At 62.0% G+C, this 16,005-nt stretch overlaps 1 protein-coding gene across 1 annotated transcript in view; it reads left to right on the top strand.

The window, feature by feature from the left end:
- MUC6 (mucin 6, oligomeric mucus/gel-forming) overlaps positions 1-16,005 on the top strand; it is a 35,158-nt gene that overhangs the window by 4,694 nt on the left and 14,459 nt on the right. The window contains exons 3-31 of the mRNA XM_065529304.2: positions 130-370; positions 442-568; positions 926-1,016; positions 1,193-1,302; positions 1,470-1,677; positions 1,900-2,022; positions 2,584-2,704; positions 2,836-2,974; positions 3,052-3,156; positions 3,241-3,313; positions 3,419-3,556; positions 3,814-3,975; positions 4,143-4,237; positions 4,385-4,517; positions 4,701-4,950; positions 5,025-5,077; positions 5,168-5,277; positions 5,720-5,871; positions 6,077-6,413; positions 6,845-7,030; positions 7,129-7,368; positions 8,134-8,290; positions 8,585-8,728; positions 10,573-10,635; positions 11,298-11,392; positions 11,484-11,754; positions 12,347-12,568; positions 13,062-13,286; positions 15,309-15,815. Coding sequence (XP_065385376.1) covers positions 130-370; positions 442-568; positions 926-1,016; positions 1,193-1,302; positions 1,470-1,677; positions 1,900-2,022; positions 2,584-2,704; positions 2,836-2,974; positions 3,052-3,156; positions 3,241-3,313; positions 3,419-3,556; positions 3,814-3,975; positions 4,143-4,237; positions 4,385-4,517; positions 4,701-4,950; positions 5,025-5,077; positions 5,168-5,277; positions 5,720-5,871; positions 6,077-6,413; positions 6,845-7,030; positions 7,129-7,368; positions 8,134-8,290; positions 8,585-8,728; positions 10,573-10,635; positions 11,298-11,392; positions 11,484-11,754; positions 12,347-12,568; positions 13,062-13,286; positions 15,309-15,815 — 4,878 coding nt within the window. The remainder of the gene's footprint in view (positions 1-129; positions 371-441; positions 569-925; positions 1,017-1,192; positions 1,303-1,469; positions 1,678-1,899; positions 2,023-2,583; positions 2,705-2,835; positions 2,975-3,051; positions 3,157-3,240; positions 3,314-3,418; positions 3,557-3,813; positions 3,976-4,142; positions 4,238-4,384; positions 4,518-4,700; positions 4,951-5,024; positions 5,078-5,167; positions 5,278-5,719; positions 5,872-6,076; positions 6,414-6,844; positions 7,031-7,128; positions 7,369-8,133; positions 8,291-8,584; positions 8,729-10,572; positions 10,636-11,297; positions 11,393-11,483; positions 11,755-12,346; positions 12,569-13,061; positions 13,287-15,308; positions 15,816-16,005) is intronic.

Genomic DNA, 16,005 nt, shown 5'->3' with positions numbered 1-16,005 from the left:
TTTCCACAGCCTGGCCCCAACTCTAAAACCCTGGCCCAGGGAGATGAGTGACCTCTCTGCCTGCCCTAGCCCTGCCCGGCCAGGATGGTGGGGACACAGGGTTTTGTGTCAGCACTGCTATCTCTGTAGCCCCGGACAAAGGCCAGTGCTCCACGTGGGGGGCTGGTCACTTCTCCACCTTCGACCACCATGTGTACGACTTCTCGGGGACGTGCAACTACATCTTCGCGGCCACGTGCAAGGACGCCTTCCCCACCTTCAGTGTCCAGCTGCGGCGAGGTACAGACGGGAACATCTCGCGGATCATCGTGGAGCTGGGGGCCTCCATCGTCACCGTGAGCGAAGCCACCATCTCAGTCAAGGACATCGGGTAGGCCAGGTGGGCTGGGGCCCGGGGGCCAGAGGACTGAGGGGCCACCACCGACTGCCCTCGCCCCACAGGGTCATCAGCCTGCCCTACACCAGCAATGGGCTCCAGATCACACCCTTTGGCCAGAGTGTGCGGCTGGTGGCCAAGCAGCTGGAGCTAGAGCTGGAGGCCGTGTGGGGCCCTGACAGCCACCTCATGGTGAGGAGAGAGGGGCCAGGGTGGGCCTGGAGACCCACAGCACTGGGGGGGCAGGTGGGACTCTGGAGGGGCTGCCCTCCTTGGGGATCCCAGCCAGCCCTCAGGCTGCCATGCAGCCAGGCCCTTTGTGCCAAGCAGTGCTGACCCCTGGCCAGTAACATGAGCTAGGACTGGGTTTTGTGGGTGACTCAGCTTCTCCACTGGAAAATTAGGCTCCCACAAGAAGCAGCAGACGAACAGGGTGGGGGGATGGTGGGGGCTCTGGGTCCAGGAGCAGGAACTGAGAGCCCTCCACAGCGGATGAGGGGCACCCCGGTCCCCTAGCTCCCTGGCCCCCAGCAGAGCCGTCTCCCGCAGGTTCTGGTGGAGCGGAAGTACATGGGCCAGATGTGTGGGCTCTGCGGGAACTTTGACGGGAAGGTGACCAATGAGTTTGTCAGTGAGGAGGGTAGGTGGGGGCCAGGGTTGGTGGGGGCCTCTGTTCTGAGCAACAAGGGTAGGTGGGGGTAGGGCTGAGGGTCTCAAGGTGGGGGACAGGGCTGGGGGGCCTCTAGGTGGGGGGCAGGGCAGGGGTGCCTCTGAGGCCCAGCCCCCACGGTGCTGATCCCTGTCCTGCACCCCCAGGCAAGTTCCTGGAACTCCACAAGTTCGCTGCGCTCCAGAAGCTGGACGACCCCGGTGAGATCTGCACCTCTGAGGACATCCCCAACACCCATGTCCGGCAGGTCCAGCATGTAAGCAAGGGGGCTCCAGGTGGGGCTGACCCCAGGTCTCACAGGGTCGCCGAGACCACCAGGGTCCCCCACAAGCAGCCCCATCACAGACGCCCTGCCCTGACCTCCCCAGTCATGGTGGCACGGGGTGTGGCCTTTGCCCCCATGACCCTGAGCGGCCCCCCCAGGCCCAGATCTGCACACAGCTGCTGACCCTGGTGGCCCCCGAGTGCAGCGTGTCCAAGGAGCCCTTCGTGCTAAGCTGCCAGGCAGACGTGGCCGCAGCCACCCAGCCAGGCCCACAGAACAGCAGCTGTGCCACCCTGTCCGAGTACTCCCGCCGGTGCAGCATGGTGGGCCAGCCCGTCCGCCGCTGGCGGGGCCCCGGCCTGTGCTGTGAGTCCAGGGAAGGGTGGCGGGGGGCAGGGAGGCCGAGGGCTCCAGACCCAGCTCTCCCAGCCCCTGGACTGCCTGATGTGACGCCTGCATCCGTCCTCGTCTGAGATCCCGGCTGCTGCTTCTAGATGGAGGAGAGGCTGGGCTAAGTCCTCCACCAAGCTGGGGTGGGACAGGGAGGGGTGGGGGGGAACCTCTCACCAGAGCCGTGTGTGCCCACAGCCGTGGGTCAGTGCCCAGCCAACCAGGTGTACCAGGAGTGCGGCTCGGCCTGCGTGAAGACCTGCTCCAACCCGCAGCACAGCTGCTCCAGCTCCTGCACCTTCGGGTGCTTCTGCCCAGAAGGTGAGGGCAGTGGCAGGCACTCACTCTCCCTGGGACCCCTGGAGAGAGCCCAGGGACAAGGGGACGTCAGACTCCACCCACCCCGACCGGGCTCACCCCAACATCCTGCCGTCTGAGTCCCAGCTCCGGCGCCTCTTGCCCTGGGACAGGCTTTTCCCGCCCGACGCTTGCAGCCTGCAGGTCTCCCAGCCATGGCCACCCCTGCAAACCCACAGGCAGTGAGGGCTGCTCACTGGAGTCGGGGAGCTGCCGAGAGAAGGTGGGGTTTGAGCTGGGCCATGGGACAGTTACACGTCCCTGCCTGCTGGAGGCCGCCACTCACCAGGAGCCTGGGCTGGGCACACTGGCACGAAGGGCTGTGCACGCACAGGGCCTGACGTAGACTTGCAAATGCAAGTGCAGCTGGAGTGAGAAGTCGCAGCCCAGGCTGGAGGGGGCGTCTTCTCGGAGCCAGGTTGCGGGGGGTGGGGGGCGTCTCCCTGGAGCCAGGGAGGGGCCGCCCAACAGGAGAGTGGGAGGCAGTCAGTCCCACCCAAGCCCCAAGAAGCCCCGCTATTGCAGGTACGGTCCTGAATGACCTCTCCAGTAACCACACCTGCGTGCCCGTCACCCAGTGCCCCTGTCTGCTCAACGGCGCCATGTATGCCCCCGGGGAGGTCACAATAGCCCCCTGCCAAACCTGGTGAGTGAGGCGCTGGAGGGGGTTCTGGCTGGCCGGCAGGAGTTCCGCTGGCCTAGGGCGGGTAGGGGTGTGCTGCTGTCCAGCTCCAGCGGCCCTGCCCACCATGCGGTTGCCCCCATGCCCACCCACAGCCAGTGCACCCAGGGCCGCTGGGCGTGCAGGGAGCGGCCATGCCCCGGCCACTGCTCCCTGGAAGGTGGCTCCTTCGTCACCACGTTCGACGCCAGGCCCTACCGCTTCCACGGCGCCTGCACCTACATCCTCCTCCAGGTAGGACGAGCCCCGTGGCCCGTGGGGAGGGGCACTCCCGGTGACCCCACCCATGCCTGAGCGCCACCCCCTCGCAGAGCCCCCAGCTTCCCGAGGACGGTGCCCTCATGGCTGTGTACGACAAGTCCGGCTTCTCACAGTCCGAGACCTCCCTGGTGGCCGTGGTCTATCTCTCCAGGCAGGTAAGGCCTTTCCCGCACCCGTCCCTGCCAGCAGGGCTCCGCTCCCTGGCGCCTGCGCCCTGACTCAGGCCACCCTCTCTCCAGGACAAAATTGTGATCTCTCAGGACGAGGTGGTCACCAACAACGGAGAAGCCAAGTGGCTGCCATACAAGACTCGTACGTCCTGGCCCAGTCCCTGGCCCCCCAGAACGGTGCCTTCGGGGTGGGCTGCAGTGGGCAGGGAGGGGGCTGAGACGGCCCATTGAGCACTGTGTCCTGCAGGCAACATCACGGTCTTCAGGCAGACGTCCACCCACCTCCAGATGGCCACCAGCTTCGGGTTGGAACTCGTGGTCCAGCTGCGCCCCGTCTTCCAGGCCTACATCACTGTTGGGCCCCAGTTCAGAGGTCAGACCAGAGGTGAGTCCCTGCCCCTCCGGGTGGCCCTGTTGCCTCATTCCTACGGGGCCTGGCCATGACCAGGGGAGGAGAAAGGTCCAAGAGAGGTTCACACAACCCTGTGTGTCCGGGAAGCCCCCGGGGATAACAGGCACGTGTGGCCCACGCGGCTTCTCACCCAGGGTGCTATTAGAGGAAGGACGGGAGCTCCAGGGCGTGTGGGCAGGAACAGGTGCAGGAGGGATGGGCTCAAGCTGAACTCAGGCCTGCCGGCTCAGGGCTCTGCGGCAACTTCAACGGGGACACTACGGACGACTTCACCACCAGCGTGGGTATCGCCGAGGGCACCGCCTCGCTGTTTGTGGACTCCTGGCGGGCGGGGAACTGTCCGGCCGCTCTGGAGCGTGAGACTGACCCCTGCTCCATGAGCCAGCTCAACAGTGAGTGTCCGGCCCCCAACTCCCCCTGGCTGCCCCCCAGCACCCACAGTTCTGACAGACCCCTGGACTCGACCACAGGCCCAGCTGCCAGGGTGGGGGGTCCCTGGGAGGAGCCGTGGCTGGAATGGGGAGGGGCCGGGACTCACACCCGGGCCTGTCGTCCCCAGAGGTGTGTGCGGAGACCCACTGTTCCATGCTGGTGAGGGCAGGCACGGTGTTCGAGAGGTGCCATGCCACAGTGAACCCCGCGCCCTTCTACAAGGTGAGGGCCCGAGGGCGTCTTGGGAGGGCTGCAGGGAAGGCCGTGGTGGCTGACATGGTCTCAGGCACCCAAAGGCATAGGTTTGGGGCCCCCACATCCCCAGGGCAGGGTGCCTGCCACCAGCCCATGCTGGCTCTCTGCCCGCAGAGGTGCGTGTACCAGGCCTGCAACTACGAGGAGACCTTCCCCCACATCTGCGCTGCCCTGGGCGACTACGTACACGCCTGCGCCTCACGGGGCGTCCTGCTCTGGGGCTGGAGAAGCAGCGTGGACAACTGCAGTGAGTGCCCAGCGGGGCTTAGCGGGATCACAGCAGGCTGGGCTCATGAGGGGGTGTCCTGGGGCCCCAAGCTCTGAGGCTCTGCAGTGCCCGGCAGGCAGTGGAACCCAAGCTCGCCCTCCCCGGCCGGCCCCTCCCAGAGGGTCTGATGCCCGGAGGGTCTGATACCCGGGTCCTCCACAGCCGTCCCCTGCACGGGCAACACCACCTTCAGCTACAACAGCCAAGCCTGTGAGCGCACCTGCCTGTCGCTGTCAGACCGTGCCGCCGAGTGCCATGCCAGCGCGGTGCCCGTGGACGGTTGCAACTGCCCCAATGGCACCTACCTGAACCACAAGGGCGAGTGTGTGCGCAAGGCCCAGTGCCCGTGCACACTGGAGGGTTACAAATTCATCCTGGCCGAGCAGTCCACCATCGTCAACGGCGTCACCTGGTGAGGGGCCAGGCAGGGGCCAGGCGGGGGGTCCCTGCCGGGCCCCGGGGGCTCACGCAGCCTCTCTCTTGCAGCTACTGCATCAACGGGCGGCTGAGTTGCCCGCAGCGACCACAGATGTTCCTGGGTACGTACAGCAGTGCCGGCCACAGGCTGGGACTGTGAGGGGCCCCGGCTTCCTCTCAGTGTCCTGACTGGGTGCCCCTCTTTCCTATAGCCACCTGCCAGGCCCCCAAGACCTTCAAGTCCTGCAGCCAGTCCTCCGAGAACAAGTTTGGGGCGGCCTGCGCCCCCACATGCCAGATGCTGGCCACTGGTGTTGCCTGCGTAAGGGGGCGCGCAAGGAGCGGGAACGCCCAGGCCCCACCTGGGCCATGAGGGAGTTTCCACAGAACCCCGGGAGACCCGGCCATGTTCTGCCCTGCGGCGGGTGCCTGGGGCTGGCCAGGAGGGGGGAGCAGCCCTGTGGCTGGGCAGCTGGAGGCCCCAGGGGCTCGTCTGCAGGGCTCCCTGAGGACAGTGGCCAGCACCAGCTTGGGGAGGGTGGGGTGTCCATGTGTAGGGATGGGTACAGAGTCCCAGCACCTTTCACAAAGTGGGGGAAGCTTTGCTAAGGCAATAAGCCCAGCTGCCCACAAAGGCCACAGAGTAGGGCTGTATTCAGGGAGAGGGCCTGGGAGACACGCCAGGTGGTCTCAGAGGGGCCCAGGGCTGGGCAGCGGCTGGCTGAGGCCACCCTTCCAGGGGCCGCTGACCTGCCTCCCTCCAGGTGCCCACCAAGTGTGAGCCTGGCTGTGTCTGTGCCGAGGGCCTCTACGAGAATGCCGACGGGCAGTGTGTGCCCCCTGAGGAGTGCCCGTGTGAGTTCTCGGGGGTCTCCTACCCTGGGGGAGCTGAGCTCCACACCGACTGCAGGACCTGGTGAGACAAAGCCTCGCTCCAGACGCCATGGGCTCCTGGGGCTGTCTGGGGCAGGCAGGGGCTGTCTGGGGCAGGCAGGGGCTGCCCAGGGTGGGGTTGTCCCGGAGGTAGGGGCATCCAGAGGTGCAGCCTGGCCTCTCCAGGGACCACACCCAGTATGGCAGGAGGGCCACGGGCCTGCCACCCACACCTGCTGTCTCCACAGCACCTGCTCCAGGGGGAGGTGGGCCTGCCAGCAGGGCACCCACTGCCCATCCACCTGCACCCTCTACGGGGAAGGCCACATCGTCACCTTCGACGGCCAACGCTTCGTATTCGACGGCAACTGCGAGTACATCCTGGCCACGGTATCCACCGGGCGCGGGGCCGCGGGGCCCGGGGACCCAGAGGCACGTCCCCCAGGGCTCCTCCTCAGTGCCCTCTCCCTGCAGGACGGGTGTGGTGCCAATGATTCACAGCCCACCTTCAAGATCCTGACAGAGAACGTCATCTGTGGGAACTCGGGGGTCACGTGTTCACGCGCCATCAAGATCTTCCTGGGGGTGAGCAGCGAGGCAGACTGGCAGGGCAGGAGGGGCGGGAGGGGGCCCCTGCCACACAGCTGGACCCTGCCCACTGGAGCCTCCAGGTCCTGCCCTGAGGTGCAGCTCTCCCCGCCTGCCTCTCCTTGAGGGGTGCCTGCTGCCCCTCCCTGGCCAGACACTCAGGACCAGGGGTGCTTGTCCCCCACAAGGTTTCAGGGGCTGCGCAATGTCTCCCAGGCAGAGGGGAGGGACTCTCCAGGAAGCCCGAGCTTCAGCCCTCAGCCCTGTTCCAGGCATGCCAGGCCCTTCTGCCCCAAGCTGGTTCTCAGCAGGTGCTCCTATGCATGGCCTTAACAGACCTGGCAGCTCTGCCTCTGAGAGCTCGGTCCAGCACGGCTGTGCCAGGGGCCGGGGAAGACAGGCAGTCCCATGCCAACCCTACTCCACAGGGCCTGTCCGTGGTGCTGGCAGACAGAAACTACACGGTCACCGGGGAGGAGCCCCACGTGCAGCTCAGTGTGAGGCCGGGCACGCTGAGCCTTGTCGTGGACATCAGTGTCCCCGGAAGGTACAACCTGACACTCATCTGGAACAGGCACATGACCATCCTCATCAGGATCACCCGTGACTCCCAGGTACCGCACGCCCTCTGCGTCCTCCCAGACCCTCCCCGATGCAGGGGTGGAGACGGATGGCACAGTCCCTGGGCCCGGCCTGATGCCGCTGCCTGCAGGATCCCCTCTGCGGCTTGTGTGGCAACTTCAACGGGAATATGAAGGACGACTTTGAGACGCGCAGCAGGTACGTGGCGTCCAGCGAGCTGGAGTTCGTGAACTCGTGGAAGGAGAGCCCGCTGTGCGGGGACGTGAGCTTCGTGGCGGACCCCTGCAGCCTCAATGCCTTCCGGCGCTCCTGGGCCGAGCGCAAGTGCAGCATCATCAACAGCCAGACCTTTGCTGCCTGCCACAGCAAGGTGGGCACCGGGCAGAGGGCTGTGCGCCTGCTCCTCCACAAATGTCCGGTGGGGGTGGGGGAGGGGGTGGGGGCCGGGCCCTGTCTGGCCCAAGGTGGGAAAGCCAGGCACGGTTCTCCCTCCATGGGATCCCAGACCAGCCAGATCAGGGTGCAGAGAGGTTCAGACCCTCTGCCTGAGCGCAGGGCCCTGACGTGGGGCCGACTTGTGCACTGTGGCTGTTTAGCAGCCCCCAGCCTCTGGCCACCAGATGCCAATAGCACCCCCAGACAGTGCCATGAGTCCCCTGGGGCAGCATGGCCTGGTGGGGCCCCCTGCTCAGGAGCCGGTGGTCAGGGTGACCTCCAGGATGCAGGGCACACGCTTCCCGGCCCAGGGTGTGATCCAGTCATCGGGGTGCAGTAAGAACTGAGAGGATAGGGACAACCCATGGTGGAACGGCATGGCACTGGCCCGCTGAATGTGAGCGTGGCGTGGGGGAGCGGAGACCCCGGGCAGGGCTGCAGTGGTCATGGTTGGTGGCAGCGTACCTTGGTCCCAATGGCGGATCTCACGGCGTGAGCTCGGGTCAGGCCTCCGTGGCAGCATCGGCTTTGGGAGGGTGGCTGGCGGTCAGGGCTGAGGTCCATGTGCTGCGGCTCACCCAGTCCCAGTGCCCTGGCCGCCACACTCTGGCCTCACCACACTGAGGGCACTGCAGGTGGCAAAGCCTGGTGCCCCGCTATCCCCCGATGGCCAGACACTGACTGGCACACGCTCCTGCAGGTATACCACCTGCCCTACTACGAGGCCTGCGTGCGCGACGCATGTGGGTGTGACAGTGGCGGGGACTGTGAGTGTCTGTGTGACGCTGTGGCTGCCTACGCCCAAGCCTGTCTAGACAAGGGTTTGTGTGTGGACTGGAGGACCCCGGACTTCTGCCGTGAGTGACCACCCCACCCACAGGTTGCTCCAGCCCCTGACACCCAGCACCACTGAGGGCCAGCGCAGGGCTGCCCTCGCCCACAGGCCCCTCTCCCTGGACAGGCACCAGGCTGTGCCCTGCAGGGCCACCCTGGTCCTCCCGCAGCCCCCAGCTGCCCAGGGGAGGTTTCGCCAAAAGGGCCCAGGCCTTCCCCACCCACGCTCAGGTTCCACGCATGCCCAGGGGAACCACTGGGTCAGGGCCAGGGCCAGGGCCAGGAACCCCGCCAGCTGACATGTCCCTTCCTCCCAGCCATCTACTGCGGCTTCTACAACACGCACACGCAGGACAGCCACGGCGAGTACCAGTACACCCAGGAGGCCAACTGCACGTGGCACTACCAGCCCTGCCTCTGCCCAGGCCAACCACAGAGCGTCCCAGGCAGCAACATCGAAGGTGCCAGGTGGCGGGGAGGTGACGCAGATACACAGGGGGACCCATTCACTCATTCATGCACATTCATTCACACATATTCACTCATTCACACATTCATTCATGCTCATTAATTCACACGCATTCATTAATTCACACATTCATTCACACATTCATTCATGCAGATTAATGCACATTCACGCATATTCATTCACACACATTTGTTCATCCACTCACGCATTCACGCATTCATTCACGCACCTTTATTCATGCTCATTCATTCACGCATATTCATTCATGCACGCACATTTGTTCACTCACACATTCACGTACATTCACTCATGTACATTCATTCATGCACATTCATTCACGCACATTCACTCCACATTCATCCATTCACGCTCACTCATGCACACTCATTCAACATATTCATGCTCATTCACGCATTCACTCAACACATTCATTCATGCTCATTCACACATTCACTCATGTACATTCACGCAGATTCATGCACATTCATTCATGCACATTCGTTCATTCACTCATGCACATTCACTCATGCACATTCACACATTCATTGAACATTCACGCACATTCATTCACACATTCATCCATGCACATTCATTCATTCATGCTTGCTTATTCATTCAAGCACATTCGTTCATACACATTGATGCAGTCATTCACTTGCACATTCATTCTTTCACACACAATCATTCACTCGCTCAGCAGATGCGTCCTGAGCACCTCTGTCCTCCAGGCCAGTTCCAGGTCAGGGGACCTGGCCTTACACAAAACAAACAGTCCTGCACCCTGAGGCTTCCCTCCCAGCCGGGGAGAGGTGCCTAAGGAGGCAGAACCAGTGTCGGCCAAGGCGCCCACCATGGAGGGGAGAAAGGCAGGCCGGGGTGGGAGAGCTACCCCATGGCTTCCGTGCCACACAGGGTGGTTGGGGTCCTTGGTGGGAAGCAGATGTGAGGGTGAGGATGGGAAAGGTGAGGCGGGGAGCCAGGAAAGCATCCAGAGGAGCAGCCAGGAGCAGCCTTGTGCCCAGAACCCTTGAGAAAGCCAGGGCAGTGGGCAGAGCGAGCAAGTGAGGGGCGCAGGGCTACAGAGGGGTGTGGGGTACACAGAAGTGTGGGATGGGGTGAGGCCAGGATGCAGGGGTCTTTGTGAGCCCTGTAGCTGACCCAGGGCAGATGTCTGAACGCAGATGGTCCTGGGATTAACAGGTGCTGGCCCAAGCGGTGGAGGAGGGTGATGTCTGGAGCCATCCGGACACACGGGACAGATGCACTGGGGCTCAGGAGGGCAATGCAGGGTACCTGCATTGGGGAGCACAGAAGAGGGGGGCCAGTGTCTGAGGTCCAGGGGGAGGTGAGGACTGGAAGATGGCACTGAAGCCCCAGCCTCGGGTGATAAGCAGGGGATGAGAGACCAAGGCCCGAGGAAGGCATGGCAGGAAAGGAGTGGCTTAGAGCAAGGTGCGCGGGTGAAACTGTAATCCCTGCACACTGAGAGGCCGAGGCAGGCAAATCACCTGAGGTCAGGAATTCGAGACCAGCCTGGCCAACATGGCGAAGCCCCATCACTACTAAAAATACAAAAATTAGCCGTGCATCATGCACACGCCTGCAATCGCAGCTACTTGGGAGGCTGAGGTAGGAGAATCACTTGAATCCAGGAGGCAGAGGTTGCAGTGAGCTAAGATCGCGCCACTGCACTCCAGCCTGGGCGACAGAGCGAGACTCTGTCTCAAAAAAAAAAAAAAAAAAAAAGGCAGAGAGGAAGGAGGCCGCCAGGACAGGAAACATGCAGGTGGGCCTGGCTGGCCACTGGTCACACAGCCTGGCCGTTCTCCACCCTAGGCTGCTACAACTGCTCCCAGGATGAGTACTTCGACCACGAGGAGGGGGTGTGCGTGCCCTGCAGTAAGTCCAGTCAGCTGCCCTGAGAACCCCTGCCCCTGCCTACATGGAGGCAGAAAGCATGTCTGCATCCCACAAACAAGGGAGAGAGCCCTCGGGGGCTGTGAACCCTTACGTGAGCTCTGGGACTCGACTGTCCGGGACCCTGGCCCCTTGGGTCTCCAGAGACTCAGGCAGCCTCCAGCCCATGGCAGCAGAGAGAAAAAAACAGCACTAAACCCCGTTGGGCCCTCCCATCCCTCTTCCACCAGCCCCCAGCTCCCCCTACCCTCACCAGGCCTGCCAGGGTGCCTGGGGTAGAGAGTGGGAATCATCCTGGGAAGGAGAAAGGGAGAGAGGGAAGGGTGGGCTCCCAGCCCCTCCGATCCCCTCCGATCCCCTCCACCTCATCCTTGGTGAGCATCTCTGACTCAGGCCCTCGGAGCTTCCGGAGGCCCCACGGGGTGGGGAGGCTTCGAGCGCCACAGGGAGCTGACGCCATCTTCTTGCAGTGCCAGCCACCACACCGCAGCCATCCACCACAGGTGATTGCACGCACACTACGTGCCAAGGTGACGCGGCCCTTTCCTGGGCTCCCCCTGGCTCCCTGGACAAATCTGTTGGGTGGGAAGCAGGGAGGGGGCAGGCAGTGCCTGTGCCCTTCCCAGGTCTAACCTGGCAATCAGAGCTGGGGGAGGAGCTCAGCCCACAGCCAGGCAGCAGCCTGGTCCCCGTGGCCCTGGCTGGACCCACGGATGAGCACACAGTGGGGCCTCAACTGGTGACCGCCGCCATGCAGAAGGCCCTGCCAGGAGACAGGCTGCACTCAGAGAGCCACGGGCCAGCCCTCAACTGAGTGCCCGGCACATCAGCCCCTGCAGGGCTGCCCGGCTTCGGCCAAGCAGGCAGCGGGGAGGGTGCTCCCCAAGGATGTGCCAGTGCCCTGCAGCCCTGATGGCATGTCCGTCCACCCAGGCTCACGGCCCACACAAGTCTGGCCCACAACGGGAACCTCCACCACCATCGGGCTTCTCAGCTCCACCGGACCCTCACCCAGCTCCAAACACACCCCTGCCAGCCCCACCCAGACACCCCTCCTTCCAGCCACGCTCACATCCTCCAAGCCCACGGCCTCCTCGGGAGGTAAGGAGCCTCCAGATGAGCCCATGGAGAGGGCAGCTGCAGGGGGTCCTAGGTACACCTCTGGGGTGGGTTCAGGGATGGCCCCGCTTCCTGGCTCAGATCTGCCACTAAGCAGATTCTCAGCATAGAATTTCCTATGCTTGGGAGCCAAACTGGGGATTTTTCAGAAAAACTTTTAAAGACAAGCTGGTCACGGCACAGGCATTCCTTGCTGCTGGCTGCTGTCACTAGAAACCGTGTGGGACCTACAGGGCCTCTGCCAGGCAGCCTGCCCCTGCCCTACACCGAGCAGGGCCCCATCTGCTGCCCAGGGACCCTGGAGGGGACAGGACAACCGTCCGCTCAGCCGAGTAAGGGTGGGTGCAGGAGCAGCTGCAGCCCCATGAGCGTGTGGTCACTGCTCCAGCTCTGGCCGCCACAGCCAGGAGTACGGCGGGAGGACCTAACAAAGGCAAGAGGAGGAGCCCCTCCAAGGAGGCTGAGTCCCGGACAGCAGGCCAGGGATCCCAGGAGCAGGGCAGGGGGCTGGGACATAAGCCTTTGAGATGCAGGCCCACAGGAAGGGGATGTTCCGGGCGGCTGTCCTCTGCAGAATCACCTAGACCAACCACGGCCGTCACCCCACAAGCCACATCAGGGCTGCCTCCCACAGCCACACTGAGATCGACAGCCACAAAACCCACAGTGACCCAGGCCACAACCAGGGCCACGGCATCGACTGCCAGCCCAGCCACAACGTCCACAGCTCAGTCCACAACACGGACCACGGTGACACCACCAACACCAGCCACACCAGGGACAAGCCCCACGCTGTGTAAGTCACGGCGCCACAGGATGCCAACCATCGCAAAGGCACCCGGGCCCACCTCCAACTCACATTTGGTGACTCAGCCGCAAAGGAGACCCTGTATTTCCCAAAGGGCAAGCGGGAAGGCAGCCCAACAGCGCACACTGGAGCTAGATGCGAGGGAGGGCCGCCCTGCACCCACAGAGGCAGGCCTGGGGAGCAGAGGTGCAGGAGGGCAGGGGCCACCACCAGGGCCACAAGGAACCAGAGGGGGATAAAGTAGGGCCTGGGCTCCAGTCACAGAGTGGCAGCTGCGCTGAAGGAGTCAGCACTCAGCTCGGGGCAGGATGCGGAGCAGGTCCAGGTGAGATGGAGACACTGGGGCAGGCTACAGTCTGGGCCATGCCACAGGACCAGAGACAGAGACAGGCAAGAAAAAGGTCACACGGACAAAAGGCCAGCAGAGGTCAGGGTAGAGAAACAAACACAGTAACGATGACAACTTCACCAATTCCCACAGCAAAATCGACAGATCAGGAACTGCCAGGAACAACGGCCACCCAGACGACAGGCCCACGTCCAACCCCAGCGAGCACCACGGGCCCAACCACCCCACAGCCAGGACAACCCACGAGGCCCACAGCCACAGAGACAACTCAAACAGGAATGACTACTGAATACACAACGCCCCAAACCCCACACATCACACATTCCCCACCAGTGGGGACTCTCGTTGCTTCCACAGGTCCTACGACTGCAATATCCTTCCAGACCACCACTATCTATCCAACACCATCACACCCTCAGACCACACTTCCCACTCATGTGCCGCCTTTCTCCACCTCCTCAGTGACTCCAAATACTCACACAGTCATCATCCCGACCCACGCACAGATGTCCACTTCTGCCTCTATCCACTCAACGCCAACAGGCACCATTCCTCCACAAACAACAGTCAAGTCCACAAGGTCCACCCACACAGCCCCACCAATGACGGCAACAACCAGTAGGACCAGCCAAGACAGCAGCTCATTCAGTACAGCCAAAACCTCTACATCCCTACACTCATACGCTTCCTCCACACACCATCCTCAAGTCACCCCAACTTCTACCACCAACATTACTCCCAAGTCCACCAGTACAGGCACAGGCACCCCTGTGACCCACACCAACTCGGCCACCAGCAGCAGGACACCCATACCCATCACAACACACTCCCCACCTATAGGGAGCACTTCTGTCTCTTCCACAGGTCCTATGACTGCAACATCCGTCAAGATCACCACTACCTATCCAACCCCATCACACCCTCAGACCACACTTCCCACTCATGTTCCAGCTTTCTCCACCTCCTTGGTGACTCCAAGTACTCACACAGTTATCACTCCTACCCACGCACAGATGTCCACTTCCTCCTCCATCCACTCAAAGCCAACAGGCACCATTACTTCACCAACAACCCTCACGGCCACAGGGTCCACGCGCACAGCCCCAACAATGACGGGGACCATCAGTGGAACCAGTCAAGCCCAGAACTCAATCAGCACAGCCAAAACCTCTACATCCCTACACTCACATGCTTCCTCCACACACCATCCTGAAATCACCCTAACTTCTACCACCACTATTACTCCCAACCCCACCAGTACAGGCACGAGCACCCCTGTGGCCCACACCACCTTGGTCACCAGCAGCAGGCCACCACCACCCTTCACCACACTCTCCCCACCTACAGGGAGTAGTCCCGTCTCTTCCACAGGTCCTATGACTGCCACATCCTTCCAGACCACCACTACCTATCCAACCCCACCACACCCTCAGACCACATTTCCCACTCACGTTCCACCTTTCTCCACCTCCTTGGTGACTCCAACTACTCACACTGTCATCATCCCTACACACTCACAGACGTCCACTTCCACCTCCATCCACTCAACACCAACATACATCATTCCTTCATCAACAACAGTCAAGGCTACAGGGTCCACACACACAGCCCCACCAATGACAGGGACCACCAGTGGGACCAGCCAAGTCCACAGCTCATTCAGCACAGTCAAAACCTCTACATCCCTACATTCACATGGTTCCTCCACACATCATCCAGAAATCACCCCAACTTCTACCATCGCAATTACTCCCAACCCCACTAGTACAGACACCGGAACCCCTGTGGCCCACACCACCTCGGCCACCAGCAGCAGGCCACCACCACCCTTCACCACACACTCCACACCTACAGGGAGCAGACCCACCACTTCCAAAGGTCCTACGACTACGACATCTCTCAAGACGACCACTACCTATCCAACCCCATCACAACCTCATACCATATTTCCCACTCACATTCCACCTTTCTCCACCTCCTCGGTGACTCCAAGTACTTACACAGTCATCACCTCTATCCACCCACAGATGTCCACTTCTGCCTCCATCCACTCAACGCCAACAGGCACCATTCCTCCACCGACAACGCTCACAACCACAGGGTCCACGCACACAGCTCCACCAATGACAGTGACCACCAGTGGCACCAGCCAAGTCCACAGCTCATTCAGCACAGCCAAAACCTCTACATCCCTCCTCTCACATGCTTCCTCCACACACCACCCTGAAACCACACCAAATTCTACCACCATTATTCCCAAGTCCACTAGTGCAGGAACCAGCACCCCTGTGGCCCACACCACGTTGACCACCATCAGTGAGCCACACACACCCTTCACCACACATTCACCTTCAGGGAGCAGACCCAGCTCTTCCACAGGTCCTACGACTACAACATCCTTCAAGACCACCTCTACCTATCCAACCCCATCACACCCTCAGACCACACTTCCCACTCACGTTCCACCTTTCTCCACCTCCTTGGTGACTCCAACTACTCACACTGTCATCACCCCTACACACTCACAGACGTCCACTTCCACCTCCATCCACTCAACACCAACAGGCACCATTCCTTCATCAACAACGGTCAAGGCAACAGGGTCCACACACACAGCCCCACCAATGACAGTGACCACCAGTGTGACCAGCCAAGCCCACAGCTCATTTAGCACAGCCAAAACCTCTACATCCCTATACTCACACACTTCCTCCACACACCATCCTGAAATCACCCCAACTTCTACCACCACGATTACTCCCAATCCCACCAGTACAGGCACTGGAACCCCTGTGGCCCACACCACCTCGGCCACCAGCAACAGGCCACCACCACCCTTCACCACACATTCCCCACCTACAGGGAGCACTCCCATCACTTCCACAGGTCCTATAACTGTAACATCCTTCAAGACTACCACTACCTATCCAACCCCATCACACCCTCAGACCACACTTCCCACTCACGTTCCACCTTTCTCCACCTCCTCAGTGACTCCAAGTACTCACACAGTCATCACCCCTACCCACACAGAGATGTCCACTTCTGCCTATATCCACTCAACACCAACAGGCAC

Source organism: Macaca fascicularis, chromosome 14 (assembly GCF_037993035.2).
Source record: "Macaca fascicularis isolate 582-1 chromosome 14, T2T-MFA8v1.1".
NCBI classification, from domain to species: Eukaryota; Metazoa; Chordata; class Mammalia; order Primates; family Cercopithecidae; genus Macaca; species Macaca fascicularis.
This window is presented reverse-complemented; position numbering and strand designations above follow the sequence as displayed.